The following is a 16,403-nucleotide window of genomic DNA, read 5'->3' on the forward strand; positions in this document are numbered from 1 at the left end:
GCAGGGCTGGGTTACTTTTTCAGTTTTTTACCCCTTCGATCCCCTACATTCTGACATCACCCCAAGAGGTGTCATGGGCAGGAGGTGCCGAAGACCCCGTGAAGGTGCCCTCCTGCTGCCACCCTCCTCCTGCCCGCTCAGCCCCTCTGTGCCGTGCCCCCTCCTGAGGTCCGTAACTTGTGACTATTTGAGGACCACGATCCCCCACCCCGTTTCCTCAAGCCAAACACCGCATGCTGATCTCTCCCCATCCCCAATTATTGAAGCTTCCCTTGCCTGCCCTCCACCTTATTTAGCATCACGTCTCTGCGAGAACAAGAGGTCCGAACGTGAACATGGGGTGGAGGCGCGTTTCCTCCCACCTGGCTGCTGTCCCCTTCACCTCCAACATGGGGACATCACTCACGGGGCCATCACACTGCCTGCCGACCCCTTCCCTCCCTCCTGGCCAGGTGGGATGGCATCGAGATGCCTCTCACCCGAGGCAGCCAAACACAACCTTTCACGGTCTATGGCCCATGCGCGTGACGCCACCGATGCTCTACGACCTGCCTACGCAGGGAAGCACGCCGAGATCAGCGGGTTTGAGGGAGGAGACCCCACTTAATCTCCACTTTGCAGAGGAAAAAGCAGTGCAAGGTAAGAGACCTCCCCCCCCGAGATGTGCCGGTGGCCCCTGGGGCCGTCGCTCCCGCAGTAGGACCGAAAACTCCGGGGTTTTTCCCCTACCTGAGTTTGCCCTCCTTTCCCTGAATTTTCTCTGGAACTCAGACCTCGCAGCCTCAAAGTTGTCCAAGGAGGAGACCCTGCGGAGGCTGTGGAAGCTGCCCCCGGGGCGAGACCGAATGAAACCCCACGCAGAGTACGGCCCTCGCGGGCCCAGCGAGGGAGGCTCCTGTTTCGGGGACGAGTGTTGTAAGGTGGGGTCGGCCTCCAGGCTCAGCCTCCTCTCCTTTTCCAGGAGGGATTCGGTCTCTGACTGCACACAGTTCTCCTTGGGCGATGTCTTCAAGTCCCTCAAAATCAGGGAGTCGCCACCGGGCTTTAAGACAGCCGGGAGAAAGGGTTTTATTAGAAGGAGTCCTCGCGTGCTGGGGGGAAGGAGGGAGCTGGGGAGGTAAGAGGAGGGGCAGGGGGCCGGGAAGCGCTGCGGTTCCCCCGTTCAGCTCCAGCTTGGACCAGAACCGAGGGTGCTTTGCGGTGGGGGTGACCGAGCCCTTGGGGATGTGGCAGCCCCGGGATGGTGCCAGGAGCCGGCTCGCACGGCCACGGGGCTGTTTGCAAGGCGTAGCTGGAAGCAGGCAGAGCAAGAAGAGAAGAGGAGACCCTAAGGGTGGGTTTGCCTGGAGCACCTGCCCTGCAGCGCTCTTTCCTGAGGTGTCCCCGTGTCCCACCACCGGTCCTGCCTTTCCCTTGCCCCTTGCAGGAGCTCAGGCCACCACGGCGGGTGGGTGCCCGGGGTCCTGTGCTGCTGTCCGTCCCGGGGAAGGGATGTGCTCTGCACCGGGAAGCCCTGGAGATGCTGCTGGGTTTGCAAATTGAGCCCTATGAGGTCCTCCCTCTCCTCCAGAGCCCCTCGGCCATTGCTAAAGGTTCCTCCCCGGGGACCTAAAGAGCTTCCAGCCTTTAACGGCCTCTGCAGCGAGGAGCACAAAGCCACCACCTTTTGGGGCAGAATCCTTCGGGTCTATGCAGCCATGCCCGTGGCTGGGACTGGGGCTTTGAGCGCGTGCCCGAGGCACGGTGCAGCACTCCTCACCATCCCCAAGGGCCTTATTGCAGGTTGTAGGACGTGGTGACCAGTGGGGCTGGCTGTCCCTGCTCCTGCCAGGCTCTCCCCACTTGGACCAGGCTCCACCAGAGTGGTGGATCGTCAGGACGTCCTCAGGGCGCATCTTCCACGCGTGTGCCCCCGAAATGCTGCAGTGCACCACACGGCTTCACCGTGGGGTGCCCAGAGCCTTTAGCAGCACTGGTGGGTATGGGACTAACGTACCCAGAGCAGCTGACAGCACTACGGATGCCTTCAGCTCGCCACAAGCACAACCTGAGAGAAGACATGCACCTCCCGCCTTCCCCAAGCTGTGATTTTGGGAAGCAGCTGTATCCAGGCTGTCCGGATACACCCAGCGCAGCAACCACCTCGTGCCTGGGGATGCCTCAGCAGAGCGAAAGCCTCCTGCCCACAGCCCTGTGCCTCGAGCTGGAGGGTTTCAGCAAACAACACGCCTTTGCCCAGAGGTACCTCGAGCACTTCCGACAGCCAAGAAGACACTGAGAAGAGCAAGCTCTAACGAGGTTCCTCCGGTACCTCCCCAATCTCATCAGATCGGCAGTGACAGCATCACCCTCCATCACGGTCTTTGCAGGAGGACTGAGAAGCCAGAGCTGCCTGGGCTGGTCCCGGCCAGGAAAACGGGGGGAAATGTGCCGTTTCGAGGTTTTTGCCTGCAAGCCCTGCCAGCTGTGCTCCCTGCTCACGCCACACCTTCTCCAGCTGCCACCAGCATCTCTGCAGAGGGGACATCTCCCCTGACCTCCGCCATCCCAAACAACTCGCCCTACGGAGCCGGACCTTCCTCCCAGCTCGGCACAGCTCCCGCTCCCCCCGTGAGCCACGGCTGGCCCTGCGGAGCAGCACGGTCCCATGCCACCGAAGCAACGCCGCCGGGGCCGGAGCCCCCCAGCACCGGGTACGGCCCGAGCCACAGCAGCCGAGGGGGAGCGGGGATGGGGAGAGCGAGGAAGAGCGCTGGGTCCTGGCCTGAGGCACGGGCTCGTATCAGACAAAGGCTGCGGTTACCTTTCCATAGTCAATGGCTACTCCATCAAACTCACTGGTGGGCAGAGATTTCCGCTGGACTTTGAGTCGCCGCAGGGACGGGAGACTAAACTTCAACCGCCTACCTTGACCTTGTTAAAAAGAAAAACACAGACAAAACACAAGAGACACAGATGTAACCTAGCTGCACGGGGTGGCCGCAGCGAGGCAGGTCGGGGCGGTGGCGGGGGAGCGGGCTGTGAAGGATTTCGGGTGGTTTTGGGGGACATGCGTGGGCCTTCCTCCTGCGGCACTCACTAATCCCGCAGCAATGTGAGCTCAGGGCAGACTCTGAGCACGGCGGGGCTGCAGGAGACCCCAGCCACTGAGGATACAAGACGGGAAAGGTGCGGAGCGTCTCTAAGCTGCTTAAAGCCACTTAGGGGATTTGGACCTGGAGGAAATTGAGCCTCTAAATCTCCTTGGTGGGACTCAGGGGAAAAAAAAAAAGAAAAAAGGAAAAAAAAAACACAAAAGCAACAAAAACAAAAACACAACGTGCAAAAAAATCCTACAAGTTAACAAATAGGAAAAGTACTTCCAGCCATTTTGTCCAGTGCTGGACCAAAGTGTTGGGGTTGCCCCTGGGGACAAGGGCACTGCCTCGCTGGAGCCCAGGACCAAGGTGAGAGCAGCTGGGGCTGCAAGGAGCAGCAGAAGAGGGTGAGGAGGGGAAGGGGTGGATGCAGAGAGGGACCAGCAGCAGCCACAGCAGGACCCGATGTCCCTGGTAGTGATGCCCAGCACAAAATCACTCGTCCTCCTCTGTGGCTGCTCTGCAGAGCAGACCATGACCCTCAGGACCAAACTCGCATCCCGGACCAAAACCTTCCCTGGGCAAACCCTGTCAGCAGGGCCAGGAGCTGGGCAAGGCTTGGACCAGCTTGGCTTCACCCTACATTAAAAACAAAGCAGCCTAAATCACCATTAGATGAGCCTCTGGCTGACCTTCCCTGCGTCTCATCCCTCCACTAGCGGCAATACCTCTTGGCAGAGGGACGCGGGATGCAAAATAAGCTCCAGAAAGGCACCGTCCTCTGGGAGAAAGCAGCATAGTGTGGAGCTGATGGGTTTTGGCACAATTCGCCTCCCCTCACTTAACCCCAAAGCACTGCCGAGCTGCTCGGTGCCAGAAAACCCACGCACAAGGGGCTGGTCCGGGCTGGCACCCGCCTCTCCCGACAAGGCTCCTTGGGGTGCGCAGGGAATCACTCGGTGCTGGCTCTGTTTGGGCACCTTCCGCAGCCAAACCCAGACCTCAGGGGATGTTCAACAGGACGGGAACGCGTCATATGTCGAGATGGACATATGAGAGCTAGGAGGCAACACCGGTGCTGGTATTTAGGACGTCCGCAGCAGTTCGTGCACGGAGGCTAACTGCTCTTGTCGCGATGCACCAGAAATATAAACCTATAAACCTCGCCAGTTTACAGACACAGCAGGATATACACACACCCACCGCATAGCTCTGCTCGTCCCCTCTGCGTATGCCTGGCCTGAGGATGCACAAAACCCAAAACCACACACAGCATCCCCACCGGGACCTGCAGCCACGCACGCAAACCCCTTCGTGGCACTGGGGCTGTGTCCGTGCACCGAGCGTGACTGCATTAAAAACACGTTACACTACACAAAGGGCAGCGTCAAGGGGCCCCGTCAGTCCTCAATGCAGCCCCAGCCCTGGCTGTGCTCCCAATCCCACTGTGCCACCCCCAGTGCTGTGGGGGAACAGACCCAGGCTGCTCCCACAGCTTTAGCCTGGTCCCCAAATGTCCTGACGCAAGCCTCCCTGTAGTGCCCCGCACCCCAGGTAGTGTTTATAGGAAGATCTATGTAAGATTGTTCACCTGTTTAAAATACAGGTGGCTGGCACAGTGGACCCAAAAGCAGGAGGGTATTTGGAAGCTCCACCTCTGCTTCCCATGGTCTGGTCCAACTTCGGTATCGTTTGGTACCTGCACCCCCTGCAGGGCCTCGCCACGGCTCTCCCTTTGCTCCAGCCTCCCCCAAAAATTGCTATCGGATTTTCCACTGCCCCCCAAAAGCCCTGCAAAACCCTGGGATGAGCCTGGGACTGTGGGAAACAGCCCAAAGTTGGAGCAAGTTCAGGGCCATCCCAATGCATCCCTCGTGCGGTGACATCCCCGTGGCACAGCCCTGCTGTTGGTGACACCAAATATCCCCCAGCTGTCCCAAAACATCCGCACGTGGCTCCTGTCCCATGCCAGCGCCCTCTGTCCCGACCAACGCAGTGCTGCCTGCCCGCAGCAGGGACCCGAGGGGCTGCCACAAACCCATCCCAGCATGAAACATCAAAGGGCTGGCAGCAAAGCAGGCGAGATGCCCTCTCCTTAAATCTTCACCCTCCTGTGCCTGGGGTCTGTCCCCACCCTGTCCCGAGGTCCCCAACTGGATCAGGAGGTGCACAGCACACGGTGTGCCTGGGGGTGCACACAAAGGGCCAAAAAAGCCCTTTTTCCACCCATTTTCTTTTCAAGTGGCTCAATTCCCTGACCCGTTGGAGCTGCAGCTTTGCAGAAACGCAGCCCCCGGAGGATGCAGCCCTGCCTCCCCCCTGGTGTCCCCAGTGTCCCCAGTGCCACCCACCTGCGCGCCAGCTCTGCGACAGCCGCTGGTGCAGGCTCCGGCCGGCGCTCTTGGCGATGAGCTGCGCCAGGTCCTCGAAGTTGAGGATGAACATGATGACCACGCCGTCCTCGTTCTTCACCGGCACCACGTCCACCAGGCACCGAAAACACGAGGCTGAGCGGAGAGATGGAGAGGTCAGGAGGGGACGCAGGGGGCTCTTCCCCGCCCCCCCCCCCCCATGCCATAAAATGTTTTTAGCAGAACCGTATTTTTTAAGGGATGCAATTTCCAAGGGGGATTTGGAAGGCCCTGCCACACCCCAGCTCCTGCAGACCGCATCCTGCCTTTATTTTTTATTCTTTTTTTTTTTTTTTTTGTCCCAGACAGTCATTTATATTAATGTACTTTAGACTAGCAATTACGGCGTGGGTAATTAAGAACTCCGAAAATTTCCAGGTAGCAGTTCAACCTCATTAAGTGTGCTGCTTGCAATCAAGCCGCCGCTAATTGCCCTGCAGTCACCAACCAGTTTGGGGGGGACTCGTTTCGGCCTTCTCCCATCCCAGGTCCAGGCTGTGGGCGAGGGCAGCACCCTGGGGAAACTGAGGCACGGGGGGGACATAGGGGTGGGCGCAGTGACCTGGGAGCAGGGGGGCTGTAGGGAAGACCCCAGTGTGGCCATGGAGCATGGGGCCACACAGATTTACCCGCTGGATACACGACGACCCCACGGTCCTGCTTGAGCTGCGGGCAGGTGCCAGCCTGCAGCAGGGGATCCCCAAATTCCCTGCAGCCCTTTCCCCGACGGGGGGACACAGAGGGCTTCCCACCACCCTTCATTCCCACGATAATCCTAAAAAAAGCCATTCCCAAGGGTGCAATCAGCGCGGAGCCCTTCCTTGAGCCGCCTCCTGTTGCTTTGGCACCGACCGCATCCCTGCTGCTGAAATCCCCCCGAAAATCCCCCCAAGCCCCCTAGAAGCAACAGGGCAGCGGAGTAGCACTGCAGAGGTACCTGCTGGGTGACAGGATAACCCCCTGATCACTTTGGGGCAATTTGGGCCATTTCAACAAGCACCAGCCCCTGCAAAACCACCCAAACCTTCCCTCCGTCCCTGGCCACGGTGATTAAAGGGGCTGGCGCCCTGCGAGCGGGGGATTAGCGGGGCCGGCAGCGCGGGGATGCGCGGCCACGCTCGGGGCCCGTCGGCCTTTCTGCGTGTAATTTTAAAGAGCTCAGGGCCTCCCGTAATCAGGAGCAGATGGCCGGCATCGGGCAACTTCCAAATCTGCCCTGACGTCAGTGGCGCGCGCACACACACATGCACAAGAAGGGGAAAGAAATGGATAGGGTGAAATCCGTTTAAAGGGCCCGGCCGCCGGGATTATTCCTTTCCTTTCTTGATTTCATCGTTGTTCACCACACGGAGGGGAAATCCACTTAAAAGCAGGAGGTGGGGAGGAGGTGGTCGAGGGAGGGGGGGATTTTCAGCAGATAAAGTCATCTGGAAGGGACGCACGGGCACGCCGCACCGACCCGCGTGCCGTGATACTGGGCATGGAGAGAAATGAAGCCTTTTTTCCACCTTTTGTAGGTATTTCTGTAGGGCCTGAGAGGCGAGCGGGTGTCCTTAGGTGGTGGCACGGGCACGGAGGATGCGGTGCCAGCCCTGGGATGCTGCAGCTCTGCTGGCACATGCGTGTGAGTGGTAGGGTTGGCTGCGGGATGCTTTCTCCTCTGCTATAAAATTTTGTTATTGTTATTGTTATTGTTATTGTTATTATTATTATTATTATTATTATTATTATTATTATTATTATTATTATTATTATTATTATTATACCCCTGCAGGTTATTTTGAAGCATCCCCAACTTCCAAAGGACCAGAGAGCTGGCAGGTTGGCGTGGCAGCCGTCAGCTCTGTGCTTTCCCATGCAAGGGCATCCCGATCCAGATGGCCTGATCCTGGCTCACGTGCTCTGCCCTGCTGCACGCTTCCCTTTCACTGCTTCATTTTTTTTTCCTTCCTAAGCTCCTCCGTGGTGCTGGGAGCCTCTGAGCCACTGCACACCTTGTGGGCACCGGATCCTAGCAGGGCCTGCATGCACCCGAAGGGTTAATCCCAGGCTGATGTCAAACAGCTGAAAATTGGGGACGTGAGGAGCAGCTGGGGCTCGGGTTGGGGCTGGGAAGCAGCTGGCACCTGCTGTGATCCCACAAATCCGGCTGCTGCTCCGATACCCCCCGCTGGTCCCCGGGGAATTGCCCCGGCTGGGGCAGGATCCCTCCTGCGTGCAGGGAGCTCGGTGCCTGGCTTGGACCCGTGCATTAGATGGGAGGACATCGGGGATGGAGAGGATGGCTCAGCACCTTCCCTCGAGACGCAGCCAAATCCTCAAAGATTTGGGATTTGGGGCAGTGGGGTGTGGGGTACCCGGGCACCCCGGGGCTGCTGCGGTGCCCGGTGCGGGTGGGCTGAGCCCCCAGCCCTGCGCTGCTGTCCTTGTTCCTCGATCGCCTGTCCCCATCCATCTGCCCGTCTCTTCCCTTCAGCTGTTCAGCTAATCTGTCTCCATCCGTCTAATTTTATCTAGCTGCCAAATGATCTCCTGGAGGAGTCCTGGGGGCATTCGCAACCTCTCTGCGCTTCGCCCCCGCCCGTGGGGCTGCCCACAAAAAGGGGTGGAGGGGGGGGGGGACGCGGCACGGGAACGGGACCGAGTGGCTCGCGGTGGGCTGGGGCAGGGAGTGGTGGCCTTGGGGACTCTGCTGGAATTTCTTTTCCCTTCCCCAGCGCAGGCTTTTGGCATCTTCCCTCCTGCCTGGCAGCCGAGCGGTCCCTGGGGTGTCAGCGAGGGCTCTCCTGGAAAATGAGGGGTGAACCAGCACCGGGGGGTGTCCCCGCACCGAGCTGGCTGTTGGCAATGAGGGTGCTGCTTTGGGGGGTCCCACACTCATCCTCCAAGACCTGATGGGTCTGCACGGGCTGGAAAACAGCTCGTTCCCCAAACCCCGGGCTGGGTTCATCCTCCCGTCACCCAGCATCTCCCCAGAGCCGAGAGGTCGGAGGCTTTGTGCTTTCTGACCCATCTCGTCTCCTGACCTTGATGAAAAGCGAGCACTTAATAACATTAAAAATGTCATCGTGGGGCCCCTCCCTCCCCGGCCCTCTTATCCTCTGCAGCCACGAGCGGTGACTGTTTGCCCGTATCATCGGCATTAAACTAATCAACGGGACACGGGGGTTTCCGGGAGCCGGACACAAAACTGTATTGTTATGAATATTAAAAAAGCAAGCTATTAATCTGCCCTGGGAGCTCTTACCCAGTCCTTCCCTCCCCCGGCCGGCAGATTTAATCTGCAGGGTCTCATGGCAGAGTGGCTAAATCTATAGTGGCATTATATAACGGAGAGGAGGAAAAAGGGTGGGAAGGGCACGGAGGGGACGGGGCCGTCTCGCGCCCCCGAGACGTGCACAGGGCTGAGCCTTGCTCCCGTCCGGGGAGAAATCAGCGCTAGAGCCCTGGTGGAAACTTCAAAGAGCTGTGCAGATTGCTCCGAGACCCTAAATCAAGCTGTCGAGGCGGGGTGGAAAATGCTGGGAGGCTGAGCCCTTGGGAAGTGGGTGTCCCATAGGGTCTGGATGCTGGGGGGTGGCTATGGGTGGCCCCCTGGCCCCATGTGCACCAGGAGGATGGTGCTGGGGATGCCTGTTCCTACCCTATCGAAACTGGCTGTGACATGGGACCAGCAAAAATACTGCTTGGGGCAAGCCCCTACAACCCAAACGACCTCATTAAGGGAGGTGGGACGATGCAGCACACCGGGATTTCTGCTCATGGGCTGGGGATGACAGGAGGGGAAGGAGCAGGAGCACGGAGCAGCTGGGGGCAGCGGGGAGCTGCCAGCACGAGGTGGCCGTGAGGATCCCACCCAGCCTGGCAGGGCGTTTTGGGGTGCGGGTGGCCCTTCCCTCACTAAATCCCCGCTGGCCACAGGAATTAGTCCAGCTTAGCACGGGGCTGTGCAGCCAAAGCTGCAGCGCTGACATCTCCCGGGGCTGTCCAGGCACCCCGAGGGCTCCGTCCTGGTGCCACACGGTGCCACCACCCACCGGGGACACCGCAGTCGGTGAGGGTTGGGGGGGATTAGGGATTAGAGAATCGGTGCCAGGGCAGGGGTGTCAGGAAAACCCTCCATGGAAAGCACCCCTGGGGTGCTGGGGATGCTCTGGGCCTGTCTCTCCATTCCTGGGATGTCTGGTCCAGGCGCACAGCCCCCAGGGAGCTGCAGAGGGTGGAGATGTGTCCCTTCCAGCCCCGTCCCCTGATCATGCTGTCCCCAGGGCAGAGCTGGAGGCGCAGTACGGGCCGTGCCAAGGAGGACGGCCGCGGCCCCGCAGTGCCAGACCCCCGGCAGCGGAGTGTTTGTCATTGCGAGCCGGGGATGTTTACAAGTCCCCATCTGGAGTCGGGCGGCGGTGGCTGTCCCCTTCCCGAGGTCAGGGCTCAGCTCTGCCAAGCCTGACCCTTAAAGAAACACGGGGCGAGCTGCCCTGGCTCGGCGCAAAAGCCGCAAGTTTTTGGAAAAGCCGACGGATCGAGCTGGGGTTGGGCTCTGTCAGCCCGCCGTGCCTCCCTGCTGTCCCCTGCCACCCACGAGGTCCCTTGGGTCCTGCCTGCTCCTCACCACGGGCAGCACGCTGCACGTTGCCATCTGTATGGTTGTGAGGAGTAAATGTGGCCGGATCCGTCCCCGTCTGCCTTTCTCGTGGGCTTCTGGCAGCAGCTGATGGAGAGAAGCCCGCGGCTGTGCTGCAAAAGTGCCCCAAATGGGGAAGGAGGGGACACGGCGCCGGAGGGGACACCCCGCAGCCACCAGCCCCATGGGGAGCTGTGGGGGACATCGATGGCTCTGCGACCTCCTGAGCCCTTGGGGAAATCCCAGCCCACAGCACGGCGCGAGGCATCTGCGGGGCTCACCCCTGCCCCTAACCCTTGAGGGGACAAAACCCAGGCTCTGGACACTGTCCCCAGGGGGTGACAGGGATGGGGACGGAGGGGCTGCCGGCAGGTGGCTGTCCCTCCAGCTGTCTCGTCCGCACGTCTCCCCTTGCTGTCTCGCAGCCATCACATCCACGCAGATTTAGAGCCCAGCGCTCGGTGCCAGCTGCTGCCGCGCCGCCTGTGCCAGCGCCACCGTGCCCAGCACCTGCGGCCACCGGCACCGCTTGGGGGGGGGGCCCTGAGGGCTCTCACCGGCCACCTTTGGGGGACCCCAGCCCCTCATTGATGTGGGGCTGATCCCAGCCTCGGGCAGGTCCAGCCCAGCAGCTTCTTGCAAGGAAATCTCCTTTTATAATCAGCTGCACGCTAACGCCAGCATGGGTGTGATGTCCCCAGGGACGTGCTGGCCCCAAAGCAACAACCCCCATGGGAACCTGCCTGGATGTGGGCACAGCCACCCGCCCTGACACCCATGGGTGCCCCGGGCACCCTGTCCCCCCTCATCCCCTCCGTTCATCCCCCTGTAACCTTGCTGGGGGGCTCGGGCAGGCAGGTTTTGGGGGGAGAACATCAGCTCCGGCAAACCACAAAAGCCAGGAAAGAACCAGGCGAGCTGCAGAGCCGGGAGTACCGCAGTAATAAACAGCAGGTCGAGCCTGGAGATTGGAGCCGCCGCGATGAAAAGGAGGACGGGCGGGTTCGGAGCCTCCGCGGTCTAATTAAGCAGCAGCTCCCCGTAATGCGAGGGCCTTTTCTTCGCCGATAAGGCCCATTTATAATGGGCTGAGCGATCGCAGGCTGAGTGCTGGGGGGAGACAATTGGCGAGCGTGTTGCTGGTGGGGCTGGGGTTTAAAAATAGCCACGAAGGGCTTTCTTCTAGGCTTTGTTGTGTGTGTGCGTGTGTTTTTTTTTTTTTACCCCTTTTTTTTTTTTTTTTTTTTTAATAAAAAAGAGAAGAAAGCAGCTCGGAGCGTTTCCGTGGCCTGGAGGTAGAGCAGGGCTCTGCGGAGAGTGGCGAGCATCCCACGAGCTGTCGGGAGCTCTTCAAGCAGGGGAGGACGGGGCTGGATCCTGCTGCCAGCGGGGACTGAGCGGTCCCTGGGGCACCAAGATCCCAAACGGCCCTTGGGAAGCCGCCACCTCCAGCTCCCTGTGACCGCGGGGGCCAGGATTGCCCCCAGTTTTTCAGCACTGGGTTCTGGGGGCTGCTTCCTCTCCCTGCTCATCCTGTGCCACCGTCCCCATCCCGGGGAGGGGACGCGGAGCCACTCGCCCTGTCCTTGCCACGGCCACACGCTGCAGGGAGCAGGGGGACGGCGTGTGCCCGCTCCTCCTCGTGCCTTCCCAGCCACGCTGGGCTCCGGCCAGACCCCTTCAACCCATGGTGGCTCGGGGGGGGGGGGACACACAGCCCCACCTGGATGCCAGCCCAGGAGATAGGGGCTGGGAGGGAGGCCAGGACACCCGGGTCCCTGCCCGGGAGATAGGGTGCGGGCCGGGAGCCAAGGCTCCTGCCTCCATGTTCCCTTCCCGGTTGTTTCTCCTCCATCCCGGCACGCTCGGAGCTGCCAGCAGCGAGGTGCAGCCCCTTTCTCAAGCCCAGCCCCCAGCAATATAATCTGAAGCGATGGGAAGGCGCCGCAGGTTGAAAAAAAAAAAAGGAAATACTTAATGTTTTCTACCTCTAGCGAGCGCCTGATCTCCTGAATTCCCCCCACTTCTGCCAGTCCCAGCCAACGCCGCTTGGCAGCATCGAGCACTAAATATTTATTTAACTTCCTGCAGTATTAGAACTAATCACTAGTATTTTCCATCAAAGCTTCATTTTCATCTTAGTGTAATTCCATCTGTGCGCACGCAGCCACATCCTGCTGGCCGGAGGGGCGGCTCCGACGCTGTACCAGCGCCCGCAGCAGGCTTTGGGGTGAGGGGTGGCAGAATCACCCCCACACGGGGCCGCAGTCCCACCCCATCTCCTCCGTGGGCACCCCATGGGATCCTCGTTCATGCCATAGGGATGCTGTGAGTGGTCCCATGGCTCTGAGCTGTCACCGAGGGCTTGCAAACCCCATTCCCAAATATTCCGGCAGCTCCTTTCTGTTGCTCGAGGTGCCGCCACCACCACAGCCCAAATTCTGGCCAAGCTGGGTCCATCCAGCTGGGACCCGCCGTGGGGTCACCCTGCTCCCACCTCCCGTGGCAAAGCCCTGGTCCCGGGTGCAATCCCAAAGCCCCGGTGCCATCAGACTCCCTTTGCCACCCAGCCCCAGCTTCAAAGAGCTGAAAGAAGACGAGAAGCTGGGGGTGCCCCATCCCTGCAGGTGCCCAAGGCCAAGCTGGACGGGGCTTTGGGCAACCAAAAGGCTGGTGAGAAGGGTCCCTGCCCATGGCAGGGGGTAGAATAGGACAAGCTTTAGGGTCCCTCCCACCCCACCCTATGCTGTGCTTCATCTCAAGCCCAGACGGGTGACACCACCACGACCACGGTCCCCACCTAGGGACACCGGTTCGCCCCGCGCGTGCCGAAAGCATCTCTTACTGTCTTTGCGGTAGTAGAGGATCTCCAGCTTGCACTCCTCGGAGCCGAGCAGCGCCTGCGTGAGCTGCGCGATGGAGCTCTTGGTGGTGTCGGGGCCGGTGAGGAAGTCGCAGGTGCAGGGCCGCTGCATCACCTCCACCCGCGAGTAGCCGAACATCTCGCAGAAGCCGTCGTTGCAGTAGATGATGGCGCAGTTCTCCATCTGGGCGTTGGCGATGAGGAACTTGCGGTCTGCGGGGACGCAGCAGAGCGCGGGGCTTAGGGGGACGTGGGGACACGTGGGGGACCCGGCTGGATGGGGGGTGCTGGGGCTTTTTGGTGCCACCCGCTGTAGGGCACCCCGGGCTTGTGCAGGGCTGGGCTCCCCAGTGCCACCAGTGAGAGGTGCTTAGGACGATTGCTGGCACCAGCCCACAGCACTCTGGGTGCTGCCCTGCTCTTCAGAGAGAGAAAATCCCCCTAATTTCCTCCAAATCGGTGGCTGTGGGGACCCCCGAACACGGGTCCCTGCTAAAATGCCACCGCAGAGCCCTGAGCCACCTCTCCCTGCTAACGCACGAGGACTCACTGCTGTCTAAAACGTGGGCAATCTGTCCCCAGCAGCCATGGGGAAGAGCAGCAGAGCCTCTCTCAGCCCAGGAGCTCATCGGGGACCCGAGATATCTCAGACACTTCCCACCCTTGCTCAGATTTGACTCAAGTCAGGCAAGAGGTAAGAGGAGGCGTGAGCTCGGCTTCTGCGGGAAGCCAGGCTGAAACCTGCCGCACTAATGATCCTCCGAATGTTTTATGGGATAATTGTGCCTTCGGGCTGGAGCTGAAATGCAGACCCCGCTGCGCTGCGTGGCCCACGTGCTCGAGAAGGCCGGGGCTCAGGTGGAGGAAGGGGGAAACTGAGGCAGGGAGCGGCACATCCGCATCGCTGGGCTGGGGCCAAGCTGGTGTCACGCTGTGCAGCACTCACAGTGCTGCCGAGCCTGGGGTGTCCAGCCTGGATGGAGCCCCTTCACCCCTTTTCCTGGGGGACACCCAGCCTCAAGCTTTGATTTTTCAGTTTTGTTTTTGTTTTTTTTTTGCTTTTCCTCAAGATCGGGGGGTGCTGGGCACCAGGAGAGGCTTTGCTGGGCTGTGGCAGCGGGGTCTATGTGCACTGATGGAAAAGGCTGCGTCCCCCCCTGCGGCACTCCCCCAGCCTTTGGCATCCTCCCGGGCTGGAGCCGGAGGCAGGTCAGAGCAGAGGGTCCCTTTGGAGGCTGCCTCCCGGCCCAGACCCCAATTAATCTCCCGGATTACCCAGGAATGGCATCTGCAGCGTGCGCGCGCTCCAGAGCCCCGCTGCTCTCCCGAGCCGAGCGCCGGCTTCACTCCAACGCGGAGAAACCTCGGCACGGCTGCGGCACCAGGACCTGGCGGGGTGGGGGCCCCCCCCGACACATCGGGGCTCCCCTTAATGTCACCTCTGGAGTCCCTGGGGGAGCGGGGATGCCGGCTCCGTGGTCTCCTGCGTCAGCCCTCGGTGGCCCCTCATGGGGGGCTCCCACCCTCGGGGTTTTCATCGCAAAGAGCGCAAAACCCACATCCAGGCGTTCCCAAGTTGCCTCCCCTGCCCCATCCCGCTCTGCCCCAATCGCTCTGGCAGCACAGGGAAGGGATCCCCCCAAACCCTGCGCACCACCCGCGATAAACATCTCCCATGCAGTGCCAGCCCCGTGGGCCGGATCGGGGCCGTGCTGGCGCAGGACAGAATTGATGGCGCTGGCAGCGCGCCGCACCGAGCACAGGGATATGCCCAAGGCCGGTGTGGGGACGAGCTGGGGAGCCAGCTCTCCTTGAGGGTGTTTTTGCCCCAAAATTTGCTTTCTGCCCTGCTCACACCTGCAGGTTTGCCCTTGCCCTTGTGCTCGGCTGGGAGGGTGCCCTGGGCTCTCCAGCTCTGGGTGCTGCGGCACCCATGAGGGCTGCGGGGCAGGGTGAGGGCACCCACAAACAAAGGAGGGTGAAGCACCCCGGGGGGGCTCATTTCGGTCTCCCCCAACACCTGTTACACTCTGAGCTGCCCCAGGGGAATATTTTGGAGTGTGGCTGGCAGCGCGCAGGCAGGGAGCCCGCAGGGCCGAGGGGGCCTGGCTGCCTCCCCGCTGGCACGCCTCGCCGCCTGCCCCCGCTGCCCCCCAGCCGCCGCGTCCCAGCGGGGGCTGATAGGATCCAGGGACAGTTTTTCTCGCTTCCCGTCCCCGGGGTCACGTCACTCACTGCCACAGCAGATCCCGCAGGGACGGTCGCCCAGCCAGAAAACTCCCGACACCAGGGACAAAGCGCAGGGAGATGGGGTGCTGACGGAGGGGGTGCACGGCCCCAGCACCCCACCGCAGAGACCCAAATATAACTTGTGGGGGGGGGGGGGGGGGAATCCCGCTCCCCTCCCCTTGTCCCCAGCCCCATAGGGACAAAGCGGCCCCATCGGGGTGCCTGGACAAGGTGAGCGCAGCCCCCCGCTGCCTCCCCCCCCCCCCCCGCCGTGGCCCCCGACCGACGGCGTGCAAACCCCTGAGCTCCCCGAGGCGCCCGAACTCTTTGCTATATTTGACACGAAAAGCAGCCCAAAAAAATTCATATAAAGGGATTACTCGGAGCAACAGCAAATGGCAACATTTCACCAGGGACGGCTGCCTCGGAGCAGCGCGGAGTTGAAGGCAAACAAGCAGCGAGCCCGTCTGTGCCGCCGGACACCCGGCTGCCGGCCGGGCCCCCTCCCCGCCACCCCCGGGACCCCCTCCCAGCCCGGGGGAGGGCGCGGGGGTCCCCGGTGTCCCCCTCCCCCGGCACCGCTCGTCCCCTGGTGTCGCCCTGTCTATAAATACCCGCGGGGACAGTGCCTGGCTGTCGCCCACCCCTCCGCCCCCCCCCCCTCCCCGGGGGGGTCACGGAGGAGCCTTTATTTCCCCGGGGGACACCCTGCCGGTGGCCTCCCTCCTGTCCCCCCCTCTGCTCCTCGCCGCGCCCCGAAGTTTGGGGGCCGCGGGGGGGGGGGGGGACGGGGACCGGTACCGGGAGCGGGAGCGGGGAGCGGGGCGGGGTGGGAGGTTTGGGGGGGGTTACGGTACTCACTTTGCCCTTCAAATTTGCGGATGATGGTGTCCAGGTAGGTGTTTTGGGGGGCCACATGGCCCCTGCGCACCGGCATCTCCCCGCCGCCCGGTGCGCCCTGGGCGCAGCGCAACTTCCCACGGGGGCGGCGGGGAGCACGGCCCGGCCCGGAGCGGCTCGGTTGGGCACGGCACGGCCCGGCCCGGCCCGGCACGGCCCCGCTCCGCCTCACCCCAGGGCTGGCCGAGCTCTGGAGCCGAGCCGGCCCGGGGCTCCCGTGCTCCCGGCGGCCGGAAGGGGGAACCCCACCGCCCGCCCTGCCGCGCCCGGCCCCGGGCGGGGGCGGCCGGGGAGGATGA

At 61.7% G+C, this 16,403-nt stretch overlaps 1 protein-coding gene across 1 annotated transcript in view; it reads right to left on the reverse strand.

The window, feature by feature from the left end:
• The window catches only part of KCNH6 (potassium voltage-gated channel subfamily H member 6), a gene marked incomplete at both ends in the record, with an annotated part of 29,675 nt that extends 13,534 nt beyond the window's left edge, over positions 1–16,141 (reverse strand). The window contains 3 exons of the mRNA XM_084300935.1: positions 5,429–5,584; positions 12,958–13,188; positions 16,066–16,141. Coding sequence (XP_084157061.1) covers positions 5,429–5,584; positions 12,958–13,188; positions 16,066–16,141 — 463 coding nt within the window. The remainder of the gene's footprint in view (positions 1–5,428; positions 5,585–12,957; positions 13,189–16,065) is intronic.
• Positions 16,142–16,403: the final 262 nt, after the last annotated feature.

Source organism: Netta rufina (assembly GCF_964035555.1).
Source record: "Netta rufina genome assembly, chromosome: 24".
Taxonomy (NCBI): Eukaryota; Metazoa; Chordata; class Aves; order Anseriformes; family Anatidae; genus Netta; species Netta rufina.